The sequence below is a fragment of the Ctenopharyngodon idella genome, chromosome 4 (assembly GCF_019924925.1).
Source record: "Ctenopharyngodon idella isolate HZGC_01 chromosome 4, HZGC01, whole genome shotgun sequence".
Taxonomy (NCBI): domain Eukaryota; kingdom Metazoa; phylum Chordata; class Actinopteri; order Cypriniformes; family Xenocyprididae; genus Ctenopharyngodon; species Ctenopharyngodon idella.
In genome coordinates this window covers 23938066-23959452 of record NC_067223.1, presented here as the reverse complement: position 1 = coordinate 23959452, position 21387 = coordinate 23938066, and the positions used below count along the sequence as shown (strand labels likewise).

The window sequence follows — 21387 nt, the reverse complement described above, 5'->3', positions numbered from 1 at the left end:
TTACCCCACAAAAGACCAGAAGGCCGTCACTGTGGCAAAGGTGCTGTGGAAGAATTTCTTCTGTCGGTTTGGGTTCCCAGCAAGACTCCATGCAGATCAGGGCAGAAATTTCGAGAGTACAGTGGTGAAGGAGTTATGTAAGCTGACAGGAATCACAAGAACTCATACCAGCCCCTACCACCCACAGGGCAATGGGACCACAGAGAGATTTAACAGGACTCTAATGAATATGTTGGGTACTCTTGATCCTGATCAGAAGCCCAGGTGGCATGAATACATCGACGCACTGACACATGCTTACAACTGCACTCAACACGATTCGACTGGTTTCTCCCCATACTTCTTGATGTATGGCAGACATCCACGACTACCTGTTGATCTCCTTTTTGGCCTGTCAACAGCAAAGGAGCCATGTGAGTACAGTGAATATGTGCAGACGCTGCGTGAGTGCTTGACCTATGCTTATGATGAAGCAGACAGGATGTCGAGGCATGCTAAAGACCTTCAGAAAAAGCACTATGACAAGAAAGCCAAAAGCCACATGTTCCAACCTGGTGACAGAGTGATGGTGAAAGTTTGTTATGTCGAGGGGAAACAGAAGCTGGCTGATAGGTGGGAACCATGTCCATATGTGGTGGTAAAGAAACAGGCAGGAATTCCAGTGTATGTGGTTCGTCCGGAAGATGGTGGCAGGGAAAGAGTCATCCACCGCAATCTTCTGTCCCAGTGTATGTTTTTCCCGGTGGGTTCCAGGTACCTAGGCCGAGAAGAGTCAGACATGGAGGTGTCCAAAATGGACTCAAGTGTTTCTGAGGGAGAAGAGGAAGTGAGAGTGGAGACAAGTGAGAGTGGGGACAGTGGCACTATCACACAGTGTACGAGTGTGGAATTGCCAGATGTTGTGGGCAAAGAGTGTGAACAGGATGAGAGTCAGTTGAAAGAGAATGTGAGTGAAAAGGAAGTGGATAAGGAGCAAACACAGTTGGAAGTCTCAAATCCTGACCAGCCAAAGAGGAGATATCCTGAGCGGAAAAGGCGCCCACCAGATAGACTCTCCTTAAAGATACATGTCGTCCAAAGTGAAAGTGACAAGGAGAAGGTAGAGAGAGGAAGGGAAGTGTGGGAAAAGGCTAAAGCGAAGAAGAAGTTCTGCCTGAGCAATGCATTTAAACACACACACCCCACACAAACACTTCAAAGAGAATCTTGATTTAAATTGATTTAATGTTGTTGGTTTTTTTTTTTAGTGATGACTGGGACGGCATCATTTAAAGAGGGGGTGGATGTGGGGAAGATGTAATATGTTCTTCCAGCAGTAGGGGGGAGCTGTGTTTCATTGTTTGATTGTGCCCTCTTTACATGGGTGGAGCTGTTGTTGGTCACAATGCTCTTCCTTTGTGACAAGGTAAGGAGGGTCTTCCCTGCTCTTTGTTATCTTATAAATGTATATGATTATTTTGACCATCCGTGTTATATAAAGAGATATATTGTTGTTAGAGAGGTTTACTAACGTATATGTGCAGTTATTTTTGATGGATGGTTTCGTATTTCTGATATTATTTCATATGTTGTAAATTCCATGTGGTGGAGTATATTTTTCCTTATATTGTATTGTGTTCAAGGTTTATTTGTGTATTTTGAGGTTTGTATCATTTGTATTTTGCATATATTTTACATCTATCTTTAGTTTTTTGTATGTTGTTGTTTATTTTTCCTTAGTTTGCAACCATGTGATTGGCTGCAGCTACAGCTATTTTGCTGCCTGTTGTAATTTGATATATAATGTTTTGATGTTAATTTGGAATTAACACAATGCTCTTCCTTTGTGACAAGTGGCTGATGTGTACGAGACAAATAAAAAGAAAGCTTCACTGCTGTGACACAACGACGGTCTTGGTGTCCTCCTCTTACACCCAGTATATCACACAACGCAGAGACATTTGGGGGAGCACACCAACGAAGAGGGTTACATATATATATATATATATATATATATATATATATATGTCACTAAATGTCGATAGATGACGTCATGCAATTAGAATATTCATCATGTCATTTTTGCATTCGCATTCTGCCAAATGTCAGCCCTTTATATTTGTTTGCTTCCGGTTGTTTTTTTGTGGTGTAAATATAAATGTACAATTTCTGAAGCAATATCCTTTCAGAATATTGCAGCTTTGACATATTTAAATCTGCATATTTGTGATAGATTTGAGCCTCAACAGCGCAACCTTGTTATCGTCACTACATTACGGCCTATTATTATCCACTATCGATCACCACTTAGACTAAATGTAATAAAATCAGTCAGTCTTTCTCGCGTTTTTTTTTTTTTTTTTTTTTGAATTGACGTTTTAATCAGGTCCTTGTCCAGTTGGGCAAGTCAAATTCTCTTTCACTTGCCCCTTCAAAAAAGACACTTATCCCGGACTAATTGAAAAGCATTAGTGTCGAGCCCTGACATGGTAACCCAGCGCTAAAATCCTGATTTATAATCCGAGACGTCTGACAAAATCACAATACGCTCAGGTTAGAAGCAATAGTATCTATTTTATTTGTTCTCTGACAGAGCGCACAGCTTAAACTGAATGCACTGCTCCTCTCAGCCACGCAGAGAGAGAGGTGAAAGCAAGCAAAATCTCACGGCAGTACCGGGGGGTCTCGGAAGCTAGATCAGGTTAACAAGTATATTTGTGCGCTTTCTTGGAAAAAAGTCGCAAAAGAGGTCTTAAAAGTCACTAAGTTGGCAACACTGATGCAGCCTTCCATCTCCATGTCCCAGCCCGCCGCTGTCCAAAACGGCGTTACGGAAATTTTGCAAATCAAAGTTATTAATTATGAAGGCTATATTCAATATAAACTGGTAGTATTATTTTTCTTCAAAACTATCTAAAAATTGAATGCCTGTAGGAATAAAATTTAATGCTTTTTAATGCCATTTAAGGCCTTAATTTCTGCAAAATCCATTTAATGACTTTTAATGCCCCGCGGATACCCTGGATATTACGATAATTTCGATATATTATGCAGCCCTATTAGGTATGAAGTATAGCTAGTGTTGGAAAAGTCATAAAGTGTCAAGTCATTTTGAACATTTAATAAGCTTAGAGGGGGTTAATTATTTACCATTTTAGCTATTCAATATACAAAACAAATGAACTTATTTAATTATTAATGACAATATTCATCATTAAGTAAATAATACATTACATACTAGTGCTGCACAATAATGGTTAAACTGATAATCACGATTATTTTGCAAACAGTAAGGTGGAGATCCGTGTTGCATTTGTTGAAATTCATCGCTGAAGGTTTGATCATGGCAGATTTAGTCACACAAATAGTACGAGTGGCATGTGAAGAAACAAATACTGGCAGTATGACACTTTCATTGCAGCAGAATTTCGCTGTGGAGATCGCTAAACTCCAGCGCACATGTTTGTTTTCAGACAGTATATCTTTTTAAGGGAAAAGCTCTATTTGGGGGATTTAAGCTCTTTGCATCTGGCAACCACAAGCGTATCCCAAAGAAAAAACACGTTTCAAATAACGAGCGGGCCAATATCGTGACGATTATTTTTCATCATTTGAGAGAAGCAGATATCGTTATCACGATTAAAATACGATTAATCATGCAGCCGTATTAGATACCTTTAAATATTTTTAGTTTCAATAAAAAAAATCAACTATTTTTTAAACATTGCTTTATAAAGGACACATGAAAAACATATTCAGCCAACAGACCTTTTTTCTTATTCTTGTTTAAGGTAACTGTTGCAGGTGTGTTGCTCTGCATTTACACTACAACACTTATTTTGACATAGGCTTGTCCAGTCCGTTGCTAACTTGCTACAGTTATCACTGTTAAGCATAGTTACTACAGGAGTCGCTAAGTGAATAATTTAGTATTTATGCATTTGTCACTCCTGAAACTTTGCAGTACATGTGAACAAGCTTTTCTTCCAATTGTGAAAAGAACACTTCCATTTATGGTGCAACTGACTGAGCTCACTCACACTGAAAGTCCTATTATAAGCAATGAATCTAAAAATTAAAATCTTATTTACATCATTGCATTATATGTCTCATTCATCACCATGCATATTACTCATCATAACTCACCTGCTGTAAGAGATGCAACCCGCTGCCTCAGAAAATCTCGCTCAGATTGCAGTTCCTTGATTACATTGTTCTGACCTTCGACCCGCTCCTTTAAGAGGTCAATCTCCCTTTTGTGTTTGTTGATCAGTTGTTCAGCAGTTGGCGCCAACTTCTTTGAGCAATCTACAGTTTAAATATAAAATTAAGAAAATAGCTAAAACTTTGATCCATTAAATTAGGAAAAATGTGTGTGTGTGTGTGTGTGTGTGTGTGTGTGTGTGTGTTTGTGTGTGTCAAAATGGTCAAAATATGATTGAAATCTCACATATTATCTATGAAAAATACATTTTTGTATTTTTTTGTTTTTCAATTGATGTTTTTATGTTGAAACAACCCTGCTGATTTGAATACAATTCAAGAATAATCTCACTATGAAAAACACAAAATAGTAACACTTGCAAATAATAAACAATAACAAAATAATAATATATGTTGCAAAACAAACTGTATTTAACAAATACAACATTTTGTAATTGTCTTTAATATTATCATTTTCACAAACTGAAATGCATGCAGTAGGCCTTTTTAAACTTTTCAAATGTTTTTCTATTTTTATGGTTTGGGAAATGGATCTATCCCTAATTAGACCTACTGTTTTGTATTTTAAAGTCCTTTTGAGCACAAAAATTATGCTTTCTGCATATATCGTAGTACTTTCACCCACGTGGTATAGTTAAAATGTGTGTGACGGTGGAACTTTCGGGAACATTTAAAATTGCGTATAAAACAATCCCTGTGGACTGGTTGCCCTTTGGCAGGCTGTAGAATTCGGATAAAAACTAACGTTACAGTTATTTACACATATTTTAAAACGTATGTAAAGTGACAATTTCAGTGCATTTTTTGAATCCCTACATCTCATTGGTAAACTACCACCCTTGTGCTTACCTAATAACTGACACTTCAAAGGTTCTGTGATATGAAATTCTATCTATCTATCATGTTCTTTAGGAGTTGTAGAATTCCTTAATGCATTAACATACAAAACAGTGACCTTTTTCATCACAGGAATTGTAAAAGTTCAAGACATCCTGGACAAACCTGTAATCGGACTGTCAGAACAGGGTCAATTTTTGAGAATTCGAGGTGCTCTCTATTCCAGTGGTTGAAATTTATTTACAGGTACTATTTCATGTGTTCTTATTTTATCCAATTGAATGCACACCCACAGACATGACAATAGTTGTTGTTAATTGCTATCTATCTATCTATCTAATATATCTCTCTGTCTGTCTCTGCTGTATGTGAATGCCTGATGCCATAAAAATAACTGAAGACTTAAGATGCAAAAGCCTCTAAGTGCCATCTGAAATTTTCTTCTAAAATGAGCATTTTTATCAAGCTTGTATGTTTATGTTCAGTTATTTCACTTTAATGGCAATGAAAATGACCTATTAATTGCCATTAAAGTGAAATTACTGAACCTAAACATACAACCTTGATAAAAATGCTCATTTTAGAAGAAAATTTCAGACGGCACTTAGAGGCTTTTGAATCTGAAGTCTTCAACTATTGTTGATGAACTGAGAACTATTAAGTAATTATTTCTTTATCAGGTTCTCACAAGGGCTCAGGCTCAGGCAGATTGACCTAATCAGTGATGGCATTGCTGGAAGCAGTAGAACACTAAGCAGAATGGCAAAAAAATTAAGGAACGTCTGCATTATTTCAATGGAAAGACTGAGTCAAGTCAAGTCAAGTCACCTTTATTTATATAGCGCTTTTTACAATGTAGATTGTGTCAAAGCAGCTTTACATTGATAACTGGTACATTGTTTGGCTGCACAGCAGCTCTTAAAGAATAGTGTCAATGCAGGCAGATCAAAGCACTGTTGAATATCAAAATGTCAAGTCAAGTGTCCCCAACTAAGCAAGCCAGAGGCGACAGCGGCAAGGAACCCAAACTCCATCAGGTGACATCAGGTGGCAGACAAGTGGCAAAATGGTGTTAAAATGGAGAAAAAAAACCTTGGGAGAAACCAGGCTTAGTCGGGGTGCCAGTTCTCCTCTGGCCAACAGTGCTTTGTTACGATTCAGGTAGCTATCATAAGTCCAATAGGATCGCAACATTAAAAGTATTTATTTCAGTTCCATCCAATTGAGGATCACGCCGGTATGGACGGTTGTTGAGGAACTGTGTCGTGGCTGTCGTGTCGATGAGGCCCTCAGAGTGGATGATCTAGTTGACTCAATCTCTGCTGATACGTCAGGGCTGCGTTGTGGTCGTGTCAAGGTGCAGGTCCTTGGTCTCACCTGGATACGGCCCGGATCCGGTTTCTGAGAGCTGAGAGCAAGGAATAAAGTTTGTGTGGGTGGAAGAAGAGAATTTGTCATAATAGATGAAAGCAGCTTCCGACATAAGCGAAAGGTTAGTTGTTTAACAATGCTGATGACAAAATTTTAATTCTTGGCTGAGTTATTCTTTTTAAAAATGATTGAATTCAAATGTTTATATTCAAAAAATTTTGTTGCATATGATTGTAATTGAATTTCCTTAAATGTTAAGGTATAGGGGTGAGTGATATAATCTAAAAAAAAAAAAAAAAAATCACAATATTATTGAATTGTTGGTCATTAAAAATCTCAATATACACCAGTTTAAGGAAATGTGATTCCAAAATGCTGCTAGAAACAGAAAATAAGAGGCTTGGGGCTCACCTGAAGAGGCAGCTCCACACCAAAAATTCTTTATTAAAACTTTGATGGATAACTCTAAAATATCTCACACTGTGTATGTGTGTGAGAGAGAGAGATAGAGAGCATGAATGCTCTTAGTGAAGTTACTAACAGAAATGTTTTTAGCAGTAAACTGATTTAAATGCTTTATCACCCACCCCTATAGAGTTTTACTACAAAACGACTTGTTTTATTTATATATTTGTTTATTTGTTTTATTTAATTTTTCTGGAAATGTTTGGGACTTAGTATGGAAGAACCTGGCAAAGAAAGAAATGGGTCTTCGGAATGATGGGAGTTAAAAAGGACAGAAGAAGACCAGTGCTGAAACTTGTGGAAAGAAGGTCAAGACACCACCTATTGCCTCTGATTAGACAGCATGTGAAGCAAGGCAGTACCATTATAAGTGACCAATGGAGGACATACAGGAATGCCCTAGGAAATATGGGATACATCCACTGTACTGTGAATCACAGTCAGTGTTTTGTTGATCCTCAATCAGGTAGTCATACACAACATTTAGAAAGAGCATGGTCAACTTTTAAGGAACACATATGGAGACAAAGGGGAAACAGAACTGAGGCGTTGTTAACAGAGCATCTTGCGGTTATTGAGTGGTCATACTGGGAAGGAAGAAAACATCCTGATGGGTCACTAGGGCAGCTGTTCAAAGATATTTTGCATGCATATCCGTTGTAAAGCACACACCCCAGCCCCCTTCCATTTTACTAGTGATGTTAAAAAGTTTTTTTCTATAGTATACAATTGTGGCTTTATACATGACATTTCAACTGTCATCTATTGATTATAATTTTGTCTTGTCTTTGCTGAAAAAGACTCATGGATGTATAGATCTGTAAACTTTGCCAATATTCTACATCAAACAAACAAAAGCAATGTAAATCCAGTAGCAAGTTGATGTACTTGTATGTTTAAGTATGTAGCTATATAAATCTGTAACAGAATATTTTGTGAAAAAGTGAAAATGGAATGACAATATATGAAAATAAATTATATTGGAATTATTGGAACAATTGCACACAAGGCATCTTCATTAGCCCATTGAGGCTTTTTTTTTTCTTTGCAGGAGTTATTTTTAAAAAATATTAAATTAATGTTAAATAAATTATACTTTGGGGTTTCCTTTGAGTTACAGTTCACTGATGTTCACTTTTCATTAAGGTTCATTTTCACAGATTACTAACATTTATAACTCATTAATAAATGGTTCACAGGTCTTCACATTATATTAATGTTCCTATTCACCAGTTACTAACATTTATAACTCATCAATAAATGGTTCACAGGTCTTCACTTTATATTAATGTTCCTATTCACCAGTTACTAACATTTATAACTCATTAATAAATGGTTCACAGGTCTTCACTTTACATTAATGTTCCTATTCACCAGTTACTAACATTTATAACTCATCAATAAATGGTTCACAGGTCTTCACTTTATATTAATGTTCCTATTCACCAGTTACTAACATTTATAACTTATTAATAAATGGTTCACAGGTCTTCACTTTATATTAAGGTTCCTATTCACCAGTTACTAACATTTTTAACTCATGAATAAATGGTTCACAAGTGTCCACTTTACATTGATACACTTTCAGAGGTTATTAATGTGTATAACTTCTTAATAAATGGTTCACAAATGTCAATTTTAAGGTTCACTTTAACAGGTTACTAACATTTGTAATCATGAATAAATGGTTCACAGATGTCCACTTTACGGGTACTGATTAACAGGTTACTATTGTTAATAGCTCATAAATAAATGGTTCATGTCAGAGCCACAGGCAAGCTCTCCAATACAGCACACTTTCACTTCAGATAATCCAAGTCTGAATCCCTGCTTGAGGTCCTTTGCTAATCATATTCCCTTCTCTCCTTTCCTGTCACACCTATACTATCCTATGCAGTAAAGACATAAACGCCAAAAATTAAACTTAAAAAATAAAGGATTCATGGGTGCCCATTTTGTATTCAAGCACACTTTCACAGATTGGTAATGTTTCTAGCTCATCGATAAATGGTTCACTGGTGTCCATCCTGAGGTTCGCTGGTACAACTACTATTGGAAGAAATTGATTCGTTAATAAAATATCATGAATAAACAAGTCAATCACCCTTTTTGCATTTAGTGTTTTGGAGGATATAAAGATGGACCAATACATCTAAAACTTTTATGAATTGCTGTGGTTAAGCATCATGACCAGCATCAGCATGCACAAAAAGACAAGACGTATTAGGATAATGAGGAAAAAAAAACAATACAGCACCCTTTGGCCTCACTATAACAGTCAACAATTACATATAACAATTAACATTATGATAATCCTGAATCTGGTTTTGAGGGGAGAAAAAAAGTATTAATAAATACATTTATTAAGCATTTATAACTTGTGAGTTAAAATTGGCTCACTATTTGGCAAGTATTGAGTAAAAGCCAGCCTTTTTATTCATGTATTTATAACTGGTTATAAATGATTTATTATGCATTTGTAAATGAGTTATTACTCATTAATGAACACCTTTATAAACCCTTTACAAAGGGAACCTTAATGTAAAGTGTTACCCTGTTTTGTTTATAAATAACATCATAACATTTATTTCCATCAAGAGGTGCATCAATTTTTGGTCAAGATCTTGTACTGACAATCCAAGGGTCGAGCACTTTGCAAAGACTACTATTCCCCTTGCTATACCTTACTGAATAGGGTAAAGCAACCTAGGCAACATGCTCTATAACAAAACACTGTATGATATAAAAGTAATATGAGTAACATTATAATTATTAGAATGTTTAGACCAGTGCTTACTGAGAAGTACAGTGTTTGTCAATATCTGCTCAAATGTAGATGTTTATAATGTGCTAAACAATAATGTTTCATAGTGAGGAGCAGGATTGTGATCAGAGCGGCTCAATCAGTTTAGTAAATGCTGCTCCATCTCTGCAAGCTCTGAGTTTGAGTCACTTACGGTGTGCATTTGAAAAGTAAAACACACCAAACATTGCATTTTTACTCCAAACTCACTTCATAATATCAGTTGAGTGTTTAAAATAAATTCCATTTAGGATCTGAAGTGGCTTCTTATCACAGAATGAGGCAGACAGTATATTATTTGAAAGTATTCTATACTGTAATTAATGCTATGTCGATTAGCATTGTATTCTAAATATACTTTATTCTTATGAAAATATCCAAGATGGCTTGAAGAACACAGATCAACCATATATTTTCCCAGTTGTGCGTTTATTGTCTTCAGATGTCTTCAATGTGTTTCTACCTTCTTTCATTATCAGGAAGGCTAATATGCACCATTCCAAATTTTGCTATAATTTTGCTATATATCCTAATCATTAACATGTATTAATTACTTATATGAGCTCATTGTTTCTACCTTAAGTTAATACATTGCTTAAATTAATACATTTAACTAACTGTGTGATTTGTATATGTAAATTTATGAAATTACATAATTTGGACATAGTAACCTCTGATAAAAGATTACTCTAAATTGTAATGTTGGCATGCATTTTCTGTAAAGCTGCTCTGAAATGATATGTATTGTGAAAAGCGCTGTACAAATAAATGTGAATTGAATTAAATTGACTGTGACTCTACCGGCGCGAGCAAGGACACCGGTAAGGCACTTTAGTGCCTTAGTTCACTTTCAAATTAAAATTTCCTGATAATTTACTCACCCCCATTTCATCCCAGATGTTTATGTCTTTCATTTGTCATTTTCTTTCTTATTTCTTAATTTCACGGAACGCGGTGCCAGTTCCATTTTTCCATAATTTGAATATGCAAGGCCGTCTGGCGGAAGCTACATATATTACTTCATAACTTGATAAATATGGATATTTTTTTACACAAACGCATCACTTCCCTTCAGAAGGCCTTAGTTAACCCTCCGGAGCCCTGTGGAATATGTTTATGATGGATGGATGTGGATGGAGACACTTTATTCAGCTCCTACTCATTGATCCCTATCACTCCCATTATAAAGCTCGGATGCATCAGGATATTTATTAATATTTCTCTGATTGTCTTTGTCAGAAAGAAAAAAAGTAATATACACCTAGGATGGCTTGAGGGTGAGTAAAGCTTGGGCTAATTTCCATTTGAAAGTGAACTAATCCTTTAAGTATCTTCCTTTTCCTTCTCTTTCCCACCTCTTCTTTTCCTTAATACTCAACATGTGCTTTCAATACATCCATGCTGTCTCTCAGCAACGCTCCACTATCACACATAAGACGCAGGTTAGCAGTAGTGCGCTGCCTTCTATTTACTCCTCTTCTAACACACCTCTCTCTGTTTCTGTAGGTCTATGGAACTGTCAGTCAGCAGTTAACAAACCTGACTTCATTCCAGCCTTTGCTACTAAATCTACTCTAAATATCTTGTGCTTGACTGAGACCTGGATTCGTCCCGAGGACTCAACAACCCCTGCTGCTCTCTCTAACAACTTCACTTTCTCTCATACCCCTCGCCAGTCTGGGAGGGGTGGGGGCACTGATCTTCTCATTTCGAACAATTGGAAATACTCAACTTACCCTCTCTATGCAATTACAATTTGTTTGAGTTTCTCGCTATTACAATTACAACCTGGTCAAAATGCATACTGTAGTAATTTTTCGCCCCACATGCTTCTGTCCTCAATCCCTGAAGATGGCAGTCCACTTGTATTCTTTGGTGATTTCAACTAGGGCTGCAACAAACGATTATTTTGATAATCGATTAATCTACCGATTATTGGAACGATTAATCGACTGGTCATTGATTATTATACTGGTTAATCAGTATGCTTTGTTTGATTATTCCACTAGCAATTATTTAAAATACTGAGTTATACTTTAACTAATAATTAAAACAAGGAAATCATTTCAGCTTTTGAAAGTGTATTTTTAATTAATTTGTTAAAAAATACTGTTAAAATGACGTACTGTGTTTTTATTAAGTCTGGGAATTGTAATAACTTTATAGTTAGTGATGTCAGAGTAAAAAAATTAATATGTAATATTGTGCAAAAATTTCTGAAAAATGCTCCTCTCTAGATTTCTTCTTTTTACTAACTATAGAGTTTATGGTCACTGAATGGCTTTCCTGAGGTAAATGTAACATTTTGTGACATTTGTTTGCAAGCTGTTTTATTGCGGTCTTTCTGCGGTTGAAACTCTGATTAAGTGATTACATTAGAGCTGGATTCATTTCAGTAAGTTGTACTGTATCTTTCAACATACTTTTTAATATTCATTCATGTTTATTTGGTGTTGTAATAGCAGAAAAGAGGAAGAGATAACAGGTTCACGTGCCGCTTGACCTGAGGCGCTACAGCGATCTGTCACTCCACATTGAAGAGCGTCAAAACCACATGTATTGTTTGAATCCCGTAGTAAAATCGACAGAATTTAAAAGTTAATACTTTGTTTTATATCAAAAGTAACCTGATCTGTCTTATCTGTCGGCGTGCTGTCTGTGTCCTCTATGCTCTGCTATGTATCTTTCACTGCGTGAGAAAATGGACGTGTGGCGAACAGTAAGTTTGAATGAGAGTTGGTGGCCCTGCATGACTGCATTTTTTGTAGTTATGCTAAACGTTATGTTTTATGCTATGTTAAACTTCCACATTTTATGGGTTCGACTTCGTTTGAACTATGCACTCCGAAGTCTTATTCTTTCGGATTTGATCTGGGAGGGCTGCATTACAGTATTGTGCTACAGCGCCCCACTGGTCAAACCGCATTATTGCAGGCCCTTCAAATAGATCATATGAGATCAAAAGACTATTCGACAACAAAAATATTTGTCGACAATTTTTTATTGTCAACGTTGTTGATAATGTCAACTAATCGTTTCAGCCCTAATTTCAACATTCATCTAGAGAAGCCTTATGCTTCAGACTTCCTCTCTCTTCGAGCCTCATTCAATCACATATGGCTCATCACCACAAGTACCCACATATCTGGCAACCAACTTGACCTAATTTACACATGCAACTGTATCACAGACAACACATTGGTAAAACATCTGCACATATCCATTCATTTCTTCATTACTTTTTATCTACAAATCCCTACTTGTGCACCACCAGCCCCTTTACTAGTTACCTTCAGACGAAACCTGCGAAACTGAACACAGATATTGCATCAGGCAGAACACCTCACTGTAAACATAAGGCCACCCCTGACACATGATCACAGGCGCCTGTGATTTTTTTTCTTCGCCCAACTCCCTGATCATGCATGCCTTCCTCCTGAAAGAATGATTATTTTAGTCTTAATGAGTCTACTCCACCAGGCTACTGTTATAAGCATGAGCAGTGTTGCAACTATCTATAGAGATATTTTTAATGTTACTCAGAAAACAGGACATAGGTTTAATTCGTTTGAAGTGCTTGTGCTAAATGTTACACTCTCAGATATAAGAAAAAAGTCCCTACTATCTCTTGCTTTGGCTACTGTGTATAGACTTCCAGGGCCATATGTTGATTTCCTAAAAGAGTTTGCAGATTTTCTCTCAGACCTATTGGTCCACGTCGATAAAGCAATGATTACTGGAAATTTAAACATTTACGTAGATAATACAAATGATGCGTTAGGGGCTGCGTTTACAGATTTACTAAACTCATTTGGGGTCAAGTAAAACATCACTAGACCCACTCATCATTTTAATCATACACTAGATTTAATTATATCTAATTAATAATCAATATAGATATTCTACCTCAAAGCAGAATATCAAAGATATTCTACCTAATCCTACCTAGACGCCTGTGTTTTTGTTTGTTTTTTTTTGTTGTTGTTTTTTCGCCCAACACCCTGACCATGCATGCCTTCCTCCTGAAAGAAATCACATCAGCGAATTTGTCATGTGCCGTCTAGGGGGAGAACTTCAGAAAAACAAAAGAAACATTGTTGACAAATCAAGGAACTTAAAATGCTTAGCAGAACAGAAAGCAAAAGAAAAAAAAAATTGCTGAAGACAATGCATGTGTTCTGCATGTTTCTGTTTTAAGCCTTGTGTATACTTTCACGAGGCTCCACACCATGAGCCTGCACTTACTGCATGCAAATGGTTGAGGCGTTTATTCTTGACTATGCTCACCATTTTGAGATGTCTTACAGACAGGATGTTAAAGAGCTGGACTTGTGGACTGCAGTAATTGAGTTTGCACCTCTGCACTTCTGTAACTGTCTGCTTCGGCTCTTCTACCAAATCAGACCTCAGAAGACTACAGTAGATAGTCCGAATTGCAAAATTTTAAAGTAAAAATATTAGCAATAATAGCCAAAAAAAAAAAGTGGGAAAAGCAGTTGGAGCAACATTAAGCATGCAAACAGGCTACTTCACTTTTGATCAACTTTACAACAGGTCGGAGTACGCTGACTCCGTTGTATTGCGCAGGAGCGTGTTTTTAAAGGATGCTATGACCAGAGAGGAGCCAATTCGCTTTCCTAACTGATTAGCCAGAATCTGGAGCAACAAGGAGAGAGAAACTCAAAAGGGAAAAGAACATAGCCACAAATCACACTATAATATTATATACGTCCGAGGACATAGCAAAACAAAAACAAACTTTGAGTCAAAGTTATTTTCTGTTGAGATCAACATAGTGCCACAAATGTTGTGAATAGAGATAAACATTTACTGAACCTGGAACATCCCTTTGATTATGGTTAACAATTAACTTGAACTACTTATTTATCTGAAGCAATATAAATCAAGTACAAAAGACAGTAAATCAGGACACTATAAAAGGAACATGAGAGGCTGTGGGGATGACAGAGCAAGAGCTGGAAACAAACATCAGTGAAGAATGAAGGCTTTAGTATGTATACTGCTGCTGTTGGAAACCTTTGTGTTTGTCGTCCAGCAGCAGGTAGATGGAGGACTCAATGAGAATGAGATCAGTCAACAGATCAGCTCTGAGGACGGAAGACAGAATCCACCTCAAACAGACACTTTGAGAGCTGAAGCTTCAACTGACAGACAACAATACTGCAATCTGGGCATCCCTGACATCCATGCAGCACTGAGAGAACTGACCGCCACCGTTACAGAGCAGAAAGGAAACATCAGAGAACTGACCGCCACCGTTACAGAGCAGAAAGAAAAGAACAGAGAACTGACCGCCACCGTTACAGAGCAGAAAGAAAACATCAGAGAACTGTTACTTTCCCCTGGGATGGGTGTGCTTGAAGTGACGATACCTGCTGTTTTATACCTGTTTTATATATGTGTTTTATACATGTTTCATTGACTGATTTCATATCCGTTCCATATTGCTGTTTCACCGGGGATACGACTGGCTGTGGACGTCGCGGTTTTGAACCGCTGATTTACACTGTTTTAAAGATTATTCTGCCCAATTTATCTGTCCAACAAGTTTGAATAAGTGTTGGATGCTTTCGTCCTTTGTGCAAGTATATTAAACTAACATGCTTTGTATTCTTCTTCAGTGAAGCAGCTTGGACTACTTTTAAATATTAATTGTGATTTATCTATTGTTATTGTGTATCTATTATTTTTATTTATTTATTTTGTTTGTATAAGTAATTGTTGCCATGTATTTATCCACATTATTTGATGAGCTGTGATATTGAGGTTTAACAGAAGGGGAGAGAATATTTGTCTTTTTTTGGTTTGGTTTTGTATTTTTGTTTTATCACTTGCTTTAAGAATTATGCACTGATTGCTGTGTGGTTTGTCCCTTCTGTTAAAGTGGACTTTTACTAGTTTCATAGTAACTGTGGGTACATTACTGGTAAACTGTTTAAGAGATTCCTTTTTTTTTAAAGAACATTTTAGAATCAATGACTTTTGTGGAATAAATTGATACAAGTCACGTCTCTGTCTTTAATTCCATCCAAACCAGCAGGGTCCTTCATCTTATTGTACTTCCTTTTGGTTGAATTCTCTTTTTGGGTGTATTTATTTTATTTTTCCTGGGTAGAAAAATAACCTAGGTGGCGTAGTCGGGGTTTCTTTTTCTACTTTTAGCCAAAGGTTACACAGAGCAGAAAGCAAACATCAGAGAACTGACCGCCACCGTTACAGAGCAGAAAGAAAACATCAGAGCTTTAGAGATGCAACTGAGGGAACAACAGACGTTTATCCTGGAAGAGATGAACAAGAAAAATGATGGTACTTCACCAAAACATTCACTCTTTTATCAAGGATCCTCATAGTAAAACACCTGCAATACATTGTATAGTGTAAATGTTAGTGTAAAGTTGAGTGTATACTGTGTAAATTGTGTTATCTACTACAATAATCAGTGTAAATGTCATTTAACAGAATCTTTATTCCTTCACAGAAATTTCAAATCTTACTCTGAGTCAAGTGGAGTTGAGAAAGGAAAATAGAGGTGAAAGTGTGCTTGAATGATGTTAAATTCAGTGTATACATTCTCAGTGTAATACAGTAATATATCACAATATTGCTTATGTTTTTCAATAACAGACAGAGAAATAGCTTTTTCAGCTGCACTGACACAATCTAGCAGTGAACATATTGGTCCTTTTACCACTGAAATCACACTAACCTACAGGAACGTCTTCACAAACATAGGGAACGCCTACAACCCAATTACAGGTAATTATCAATGAAATGGAGTCATAAAACTCAGTTTATAGTAATGAAAACCCTTCTGCTCCATTCAGACCTCTCTGCAGTTGTGTAATGTGTGTAAGAGAATTAAATGATCTGCCATCTTTCAAAACTATTACACAGTGTGTTTGGTAATTGAGAAATCATACAGGAAACAGCTGATTCTGTATCTCTTGTTATTTGATTTAGGTGTTTTCACAGCCCCACTGAAAGGAGCGTACATGTTCAGAGTCTCTGTACATGGTCATGGCCCAACTATAGCAGGTGCATCCATTTTTAAGAATGGAGAGCATGTGGTTGTAGCTTATGATTATCAGCCTCAGGGTGGGTTAAACTCTTCGAATGGAGTTGTGTTGATCCTGGAGGTTGGAGATGTTGTCTATGTGAGACTTTGGTCTGGCAATAGGATATCAGATAACCAGAATAACCACAACACTTTCAGTGGTTATCTACTGTTTCCCTTAAGATAACAGGAGCTTTGAAGAATGTGATTCCAGTAATTCTGAACCTTCAGCGTATGATTTAAGATGGAAATCATGAAGAATCATTAACATATGAACCTGTATTAATGAGGACTAATGTATGTTTGAAATTTGCAATAGATTACTGTATAGAAGTCGGTATAATACACTATGGCCCAGTTTCACAGACAGGGCTTAGCCTAAACCAGGATTAGGCCTTAGTTCAATTAGGGCATTTAAGTAGCTTTTATAAACGTTCACTAGAAAAAAACATTACTGGTGTGCATCTTGAGATAAAACAATGACACTGACATATTTTAAGATCTGTCAGTACAAGTTACTTTCGGTTAAAACAACTCAAACATGCATTTTAGTTAAGGACTAGCTTTAGCCTTCTCTGTGAAAAACGGGTATATTCATAAGTTCTGATCTGTCTATACATGTAAGTTTGTATAAAGAGTTTCAGCACTGAGACAGACAGGACCCATGAATATCACATGAATCAAAAGTGTTTTGTTAAAGTAATAATTCTATAATGTTAAATAATACTTTTTTTTAAGTGTATCTTGTTACTGATCCTTGATCTGTATCTCTTCATCCTACATAAATAAATAAGAGAATATTATGGCACTTTCTTTTCCTCATATTTTCATGAATATTTCCTCAACAGTGGTTGCTTTGAAGCACTCATGCAATCATATTTATTTAGGACTTAGGACACTGACATTGTGATTGTGAGTGCGATTGTGTGTGTGTGTGTTCAAGGACACAAAGAACTGTGGTTCTACTCCTATAACCTTAAAAAGAAATCAGCCATCTTGGTTGAGTTTACTGGAGTTCAAGGACATGAAAAGACAGACAGCTTACACCTGTGAGGCCTTGAGAAGCATCTTGAAAACTCTGGGAAAGTTACAACTTATGTCAATCAAGTAGATTAAAACCTAACTTAAGGCAAACAACAGAGTATAAAGGACTGAAGAGTTCATTGCCTCTGGATACTGAAGAGTGTCTCGCTGGTTCAGGTGTGTTTCTCTTACAGGTCGGCTGAGTACAGCGTGAGGTTGTGGCAGACAACAGCCTAAATAAACACCTCTTTTTCACCAAAAGGCCTCGTTCTTGTCTGAAAACGCTACACTATTAAAGTGAGAGATTTGAACCTGCGCTGACAATCCATTCTCACAACCGAATGTTTCTGTGATTATCCTTTCATGTGCTATAATGTGGCCAACCATTGATCTATATAAATATATATATAAAACAGATGAGTCAAAGTTATTTTCTGTTGAGATCAACATAGTGTCACAAATGTTGTGAACAGAGATAAACATCTATGAGCCTGAAACATCTCTTTGACTATGATTATCAATTAACTTGAATTACTTTTATTATCTGAAGCAATATAAATCAAGTACAAAAGACAGTAAATCAGGACACTATAAAAGGAGCATGAGAGGCTGTGGGGATGACAGAGCAAGAGCTGGAAACAAACATCAGTGAAGAATGAAGGCTTTAGTATGTATACTGCTGCTGTTGGAAACGCCTACAACCCAATTACAGGTAATTATCAATGAAATGGAGTCATAAAACTCAGTTTATAGTAATGAAAACCCTTCTGCTCCATTCAGACCTCTCTGCAGTTGTGTAATGTGTGTAAGAGAATTAAATGATCTGCCATCTTTCAAAACTATTACACAGTGTGTTTGATAATGGACTACTTGCACTGAGCTTCATGACACACTTCCATTTTGAAAAAGTACAACTCATTTATCCCCGCTTGGGTATATTTTCAGTGTGCTCTAGTCACTTACCTTACTAAAGGCCACATAAAATATATGTGAAAAGAAATAAGAGAATAAAATGACATTGTGGCATTTTCTTTTCCTCATATTTTCCCAAAAATGTTTGCTTTGAAGCACTCATGAGGTCATTTATCAGTCCCACCAAGATTTTTTTTGTCATCAAAATGTAAAAAAAAAAAAAAAAAAGCTTTATAATTAGGACACCACATTTACCAGATTATTATCCCAGCAAACATGCTTCTTTGGGGCCCGTATGGGGCCATTGCGGGCAGCCCACTATGGGCCCAGATACCGGCGTGAAATGCACACTATGGGGCCAGTGTGGGGCCCCAGTGGGACAGCAGAGTGGGCCCCTTTTGGGGCCATTTGTGAGCCCACAGCAAACCCACACTGTGGGCAAAGTGTGGGTATACTGTGGGTACACTGGGAAAAGAGTGGGCATACTGTGCACAATGCACAGATGTGTAAGAACATACCTTTGGCTTTAACAAACAACAAGATTAGTTTGGTTCTACTTTGCATTTGCCACAACACACACAAAACAAGTTCACTTGTTGAAAGAATAAATTAGAAGTCATATGTTTCAAATAATTTCATTTATTCACAGTCATGTAAAAATATATACAATACATTACCATTCAAAAGTTCAGTAATATTTTTAAAAATTCTTTTGTAAGAAGTTCTTTCTGCTCATCAAGGCTGCATTTATTTGATAAGAAAATACATTAAAAAGAGTAATATTCTGAAATAATATTAACTTAAGTAGGGAATCACCAAAAACATGAGAATTGTTCTGCATTAATTTAGTGTAAATGGTGACTGATAGTGAATAATAATATATAATGTACTGACGGTAACAAGGTTGCGCTGTTGAGGCTTGCGCAGCCTTTAGAGAAAAAATCTGAATAAATGTGCCCAACTCACTCAAAGAAATTCAGTTAAAGGGTTAGTTCACCCCAAAATCAAAATTCTGTCATTAATTACTCACCCTCACGTCATTCCACACCCGTAAGTCCTTCATCTTCGAAACACAAGTTAAGGTATTTTTGATAAAATCCAATGGCTCGTGAGGCCTGCATTGAGAGCAAGTTAACTTAGACTTTTAAATGCCCAGAAAGGTAACTGTTACTAAAGACATATTTAGAACAGTTCATGTGACTACAATGGTTCAGCCTTAATGCTATGAAGTGACAAGAATACTTTTTGTGCTCCAAAAAGACTAAATAACGACTTTATTCAACAATATCTAGCACACGTCACTAACTAAACACCGCTTCATGAAGCTTTGAAGCTTTATAAATCTTTTGTTTTGAATCAGTGGTTCGGAGTGTGTATCATATGATCTTAAACTGCCAAAGTCACGTGATTTCAGTAAACAAGGCTTCATTGCATCATAAGTGTTTCGAGATTTCAATGATTGAAATCTAACTTTAAGACAGACATGACTGACTCAGCCCGGCATATTATGCCTAGCTCGTGTAATATGTGTGTTGACTACCAGGTGAGGGCGCTAACAGTTAAGACTCCTCTGGAGAGCGGAGCCAAATAAAGTTCAGTTGTTATTGACATACATGGCGTGCACACTTGTTTACAACATGGTGTCAGAAGTATCGAATTCAAGCCAAATATGGAAGGATTGAAGCCACCACAATCACTGCAATTTGAAGGTAACTTCAAATTTGAAGTGACTTGCCACTCGACCCGTTTCTGTCTACAGTAACTGAGTAACCACAACACTTTCAGTGGTTATCTACTGTTTCCCTTAAGATAACAGGAGCTTTGAAGAATGTGATTCCAATAATTATGAACCTTCAGCGTATGATTTAAGATGAAAATCATGAAGAATCATTAACTTATGAACCTGTATTAATGAGGACTAATGTGTGTTTGAAATTTGCAATAGATTACTGTATTAAAGTCAGTATAATACACTATGGCCCAGTTCCACAGACAGGGCTTAGCCTAAGCCAGGATTAGGCCTTAGTTCAATTAGGGCATTTAAGTAGCTTTTATAAACCTTCACTAGAAAAAAAACAAACATTACTGATGTGCATCTTGAGACAAAACAATGACACTGACATACTTTGGCCCAATCCCAATTTTCTTTTATACCCCTTCGTCCTTCCCCTTGCCCCTTGAAACAGAGTGGCCAGGTGTAGGGGTGAAAATATTCCCCTAAGAAATGGGACACCACTACTACACATCATCATAGTTTCTTTTATTAGTGTCCTGTAACATTTAACCAGTATGAACAGCAACGAAGTGCGCATATCAACAGAAATCAAGCACAAGCACGTTTAACAGATTACTTTTGCGCTGTATTTTGGACTTAAGAAAACGGCGCTCGGTTTCAGTTCGAAAACGTGTGAGCCTTCAGTTTCTCAAGATGATACAGAATGTACAAGACTGGTGGAGTTGCAATGTAATACAAATGAGTCAGTTTTTGCCTTGGTAACACAAGAGTTTACAGACGATACAATACGTAAATAGTGACTGCGCCACGAAGGATCACAGATATTTCTTTTAACTGTATTATTTAGTTGTGTTCACATCATTCAAGCTGTGGAGAAACTGGCAGCCAGGTAACACACAAGTGATCGACCCTGTGTGGAAATATCACTACCATGATCACTACACGCACTGTAGTCAGTGAATC

At 36.8% G+C, this 21387-nt stretch overlaps 2 protein-coding genes across 23 annotated transcripts in view; one reads left to right on the top strand and one right to left on the bottom strand.

Moving 5' to 3' along the window:
- The window catches only part of LOC127511224 (uncharacterized), a 239084-nt gene that overhangs the window by 121181 nt on the left and 96516 nt on the right, over positions 1 to 21387 (bottom strand). The gene's annotated exons all lie outside the window — the stretch shown is intronic.
- Positions 1 to 21387, top strand: part of LOC127511192 (cerebellin-1-like) — a 127130-nt gene that overhangs the window by 67274 nt on the left and 38469 nt on the right. For 2 of the 10 annotated variants that reach the window (XM_051891902.1, XM_051891903.1), the window contains exon 3: positions 16325 to 16456. The exons of 3 other annotated variants lie outside the window; for them this stretch is intronic. In XM_051891902.1, the coding sequence (XP_051747862.1) occupies positions 16325 to 16456 (132 nt within the window). Of the gene's footprint in view, positions 1 to 16178; positions 16230 to 16324; positions 16457 to 16660; positions 16837 to 21387 lie in introns of those variants that run through there. 5 more of the 10 variants (XM_051891907.1, XM_051891906.1, XR_007929871.1 and 2 more) reach the window with 5 other exon arrangements.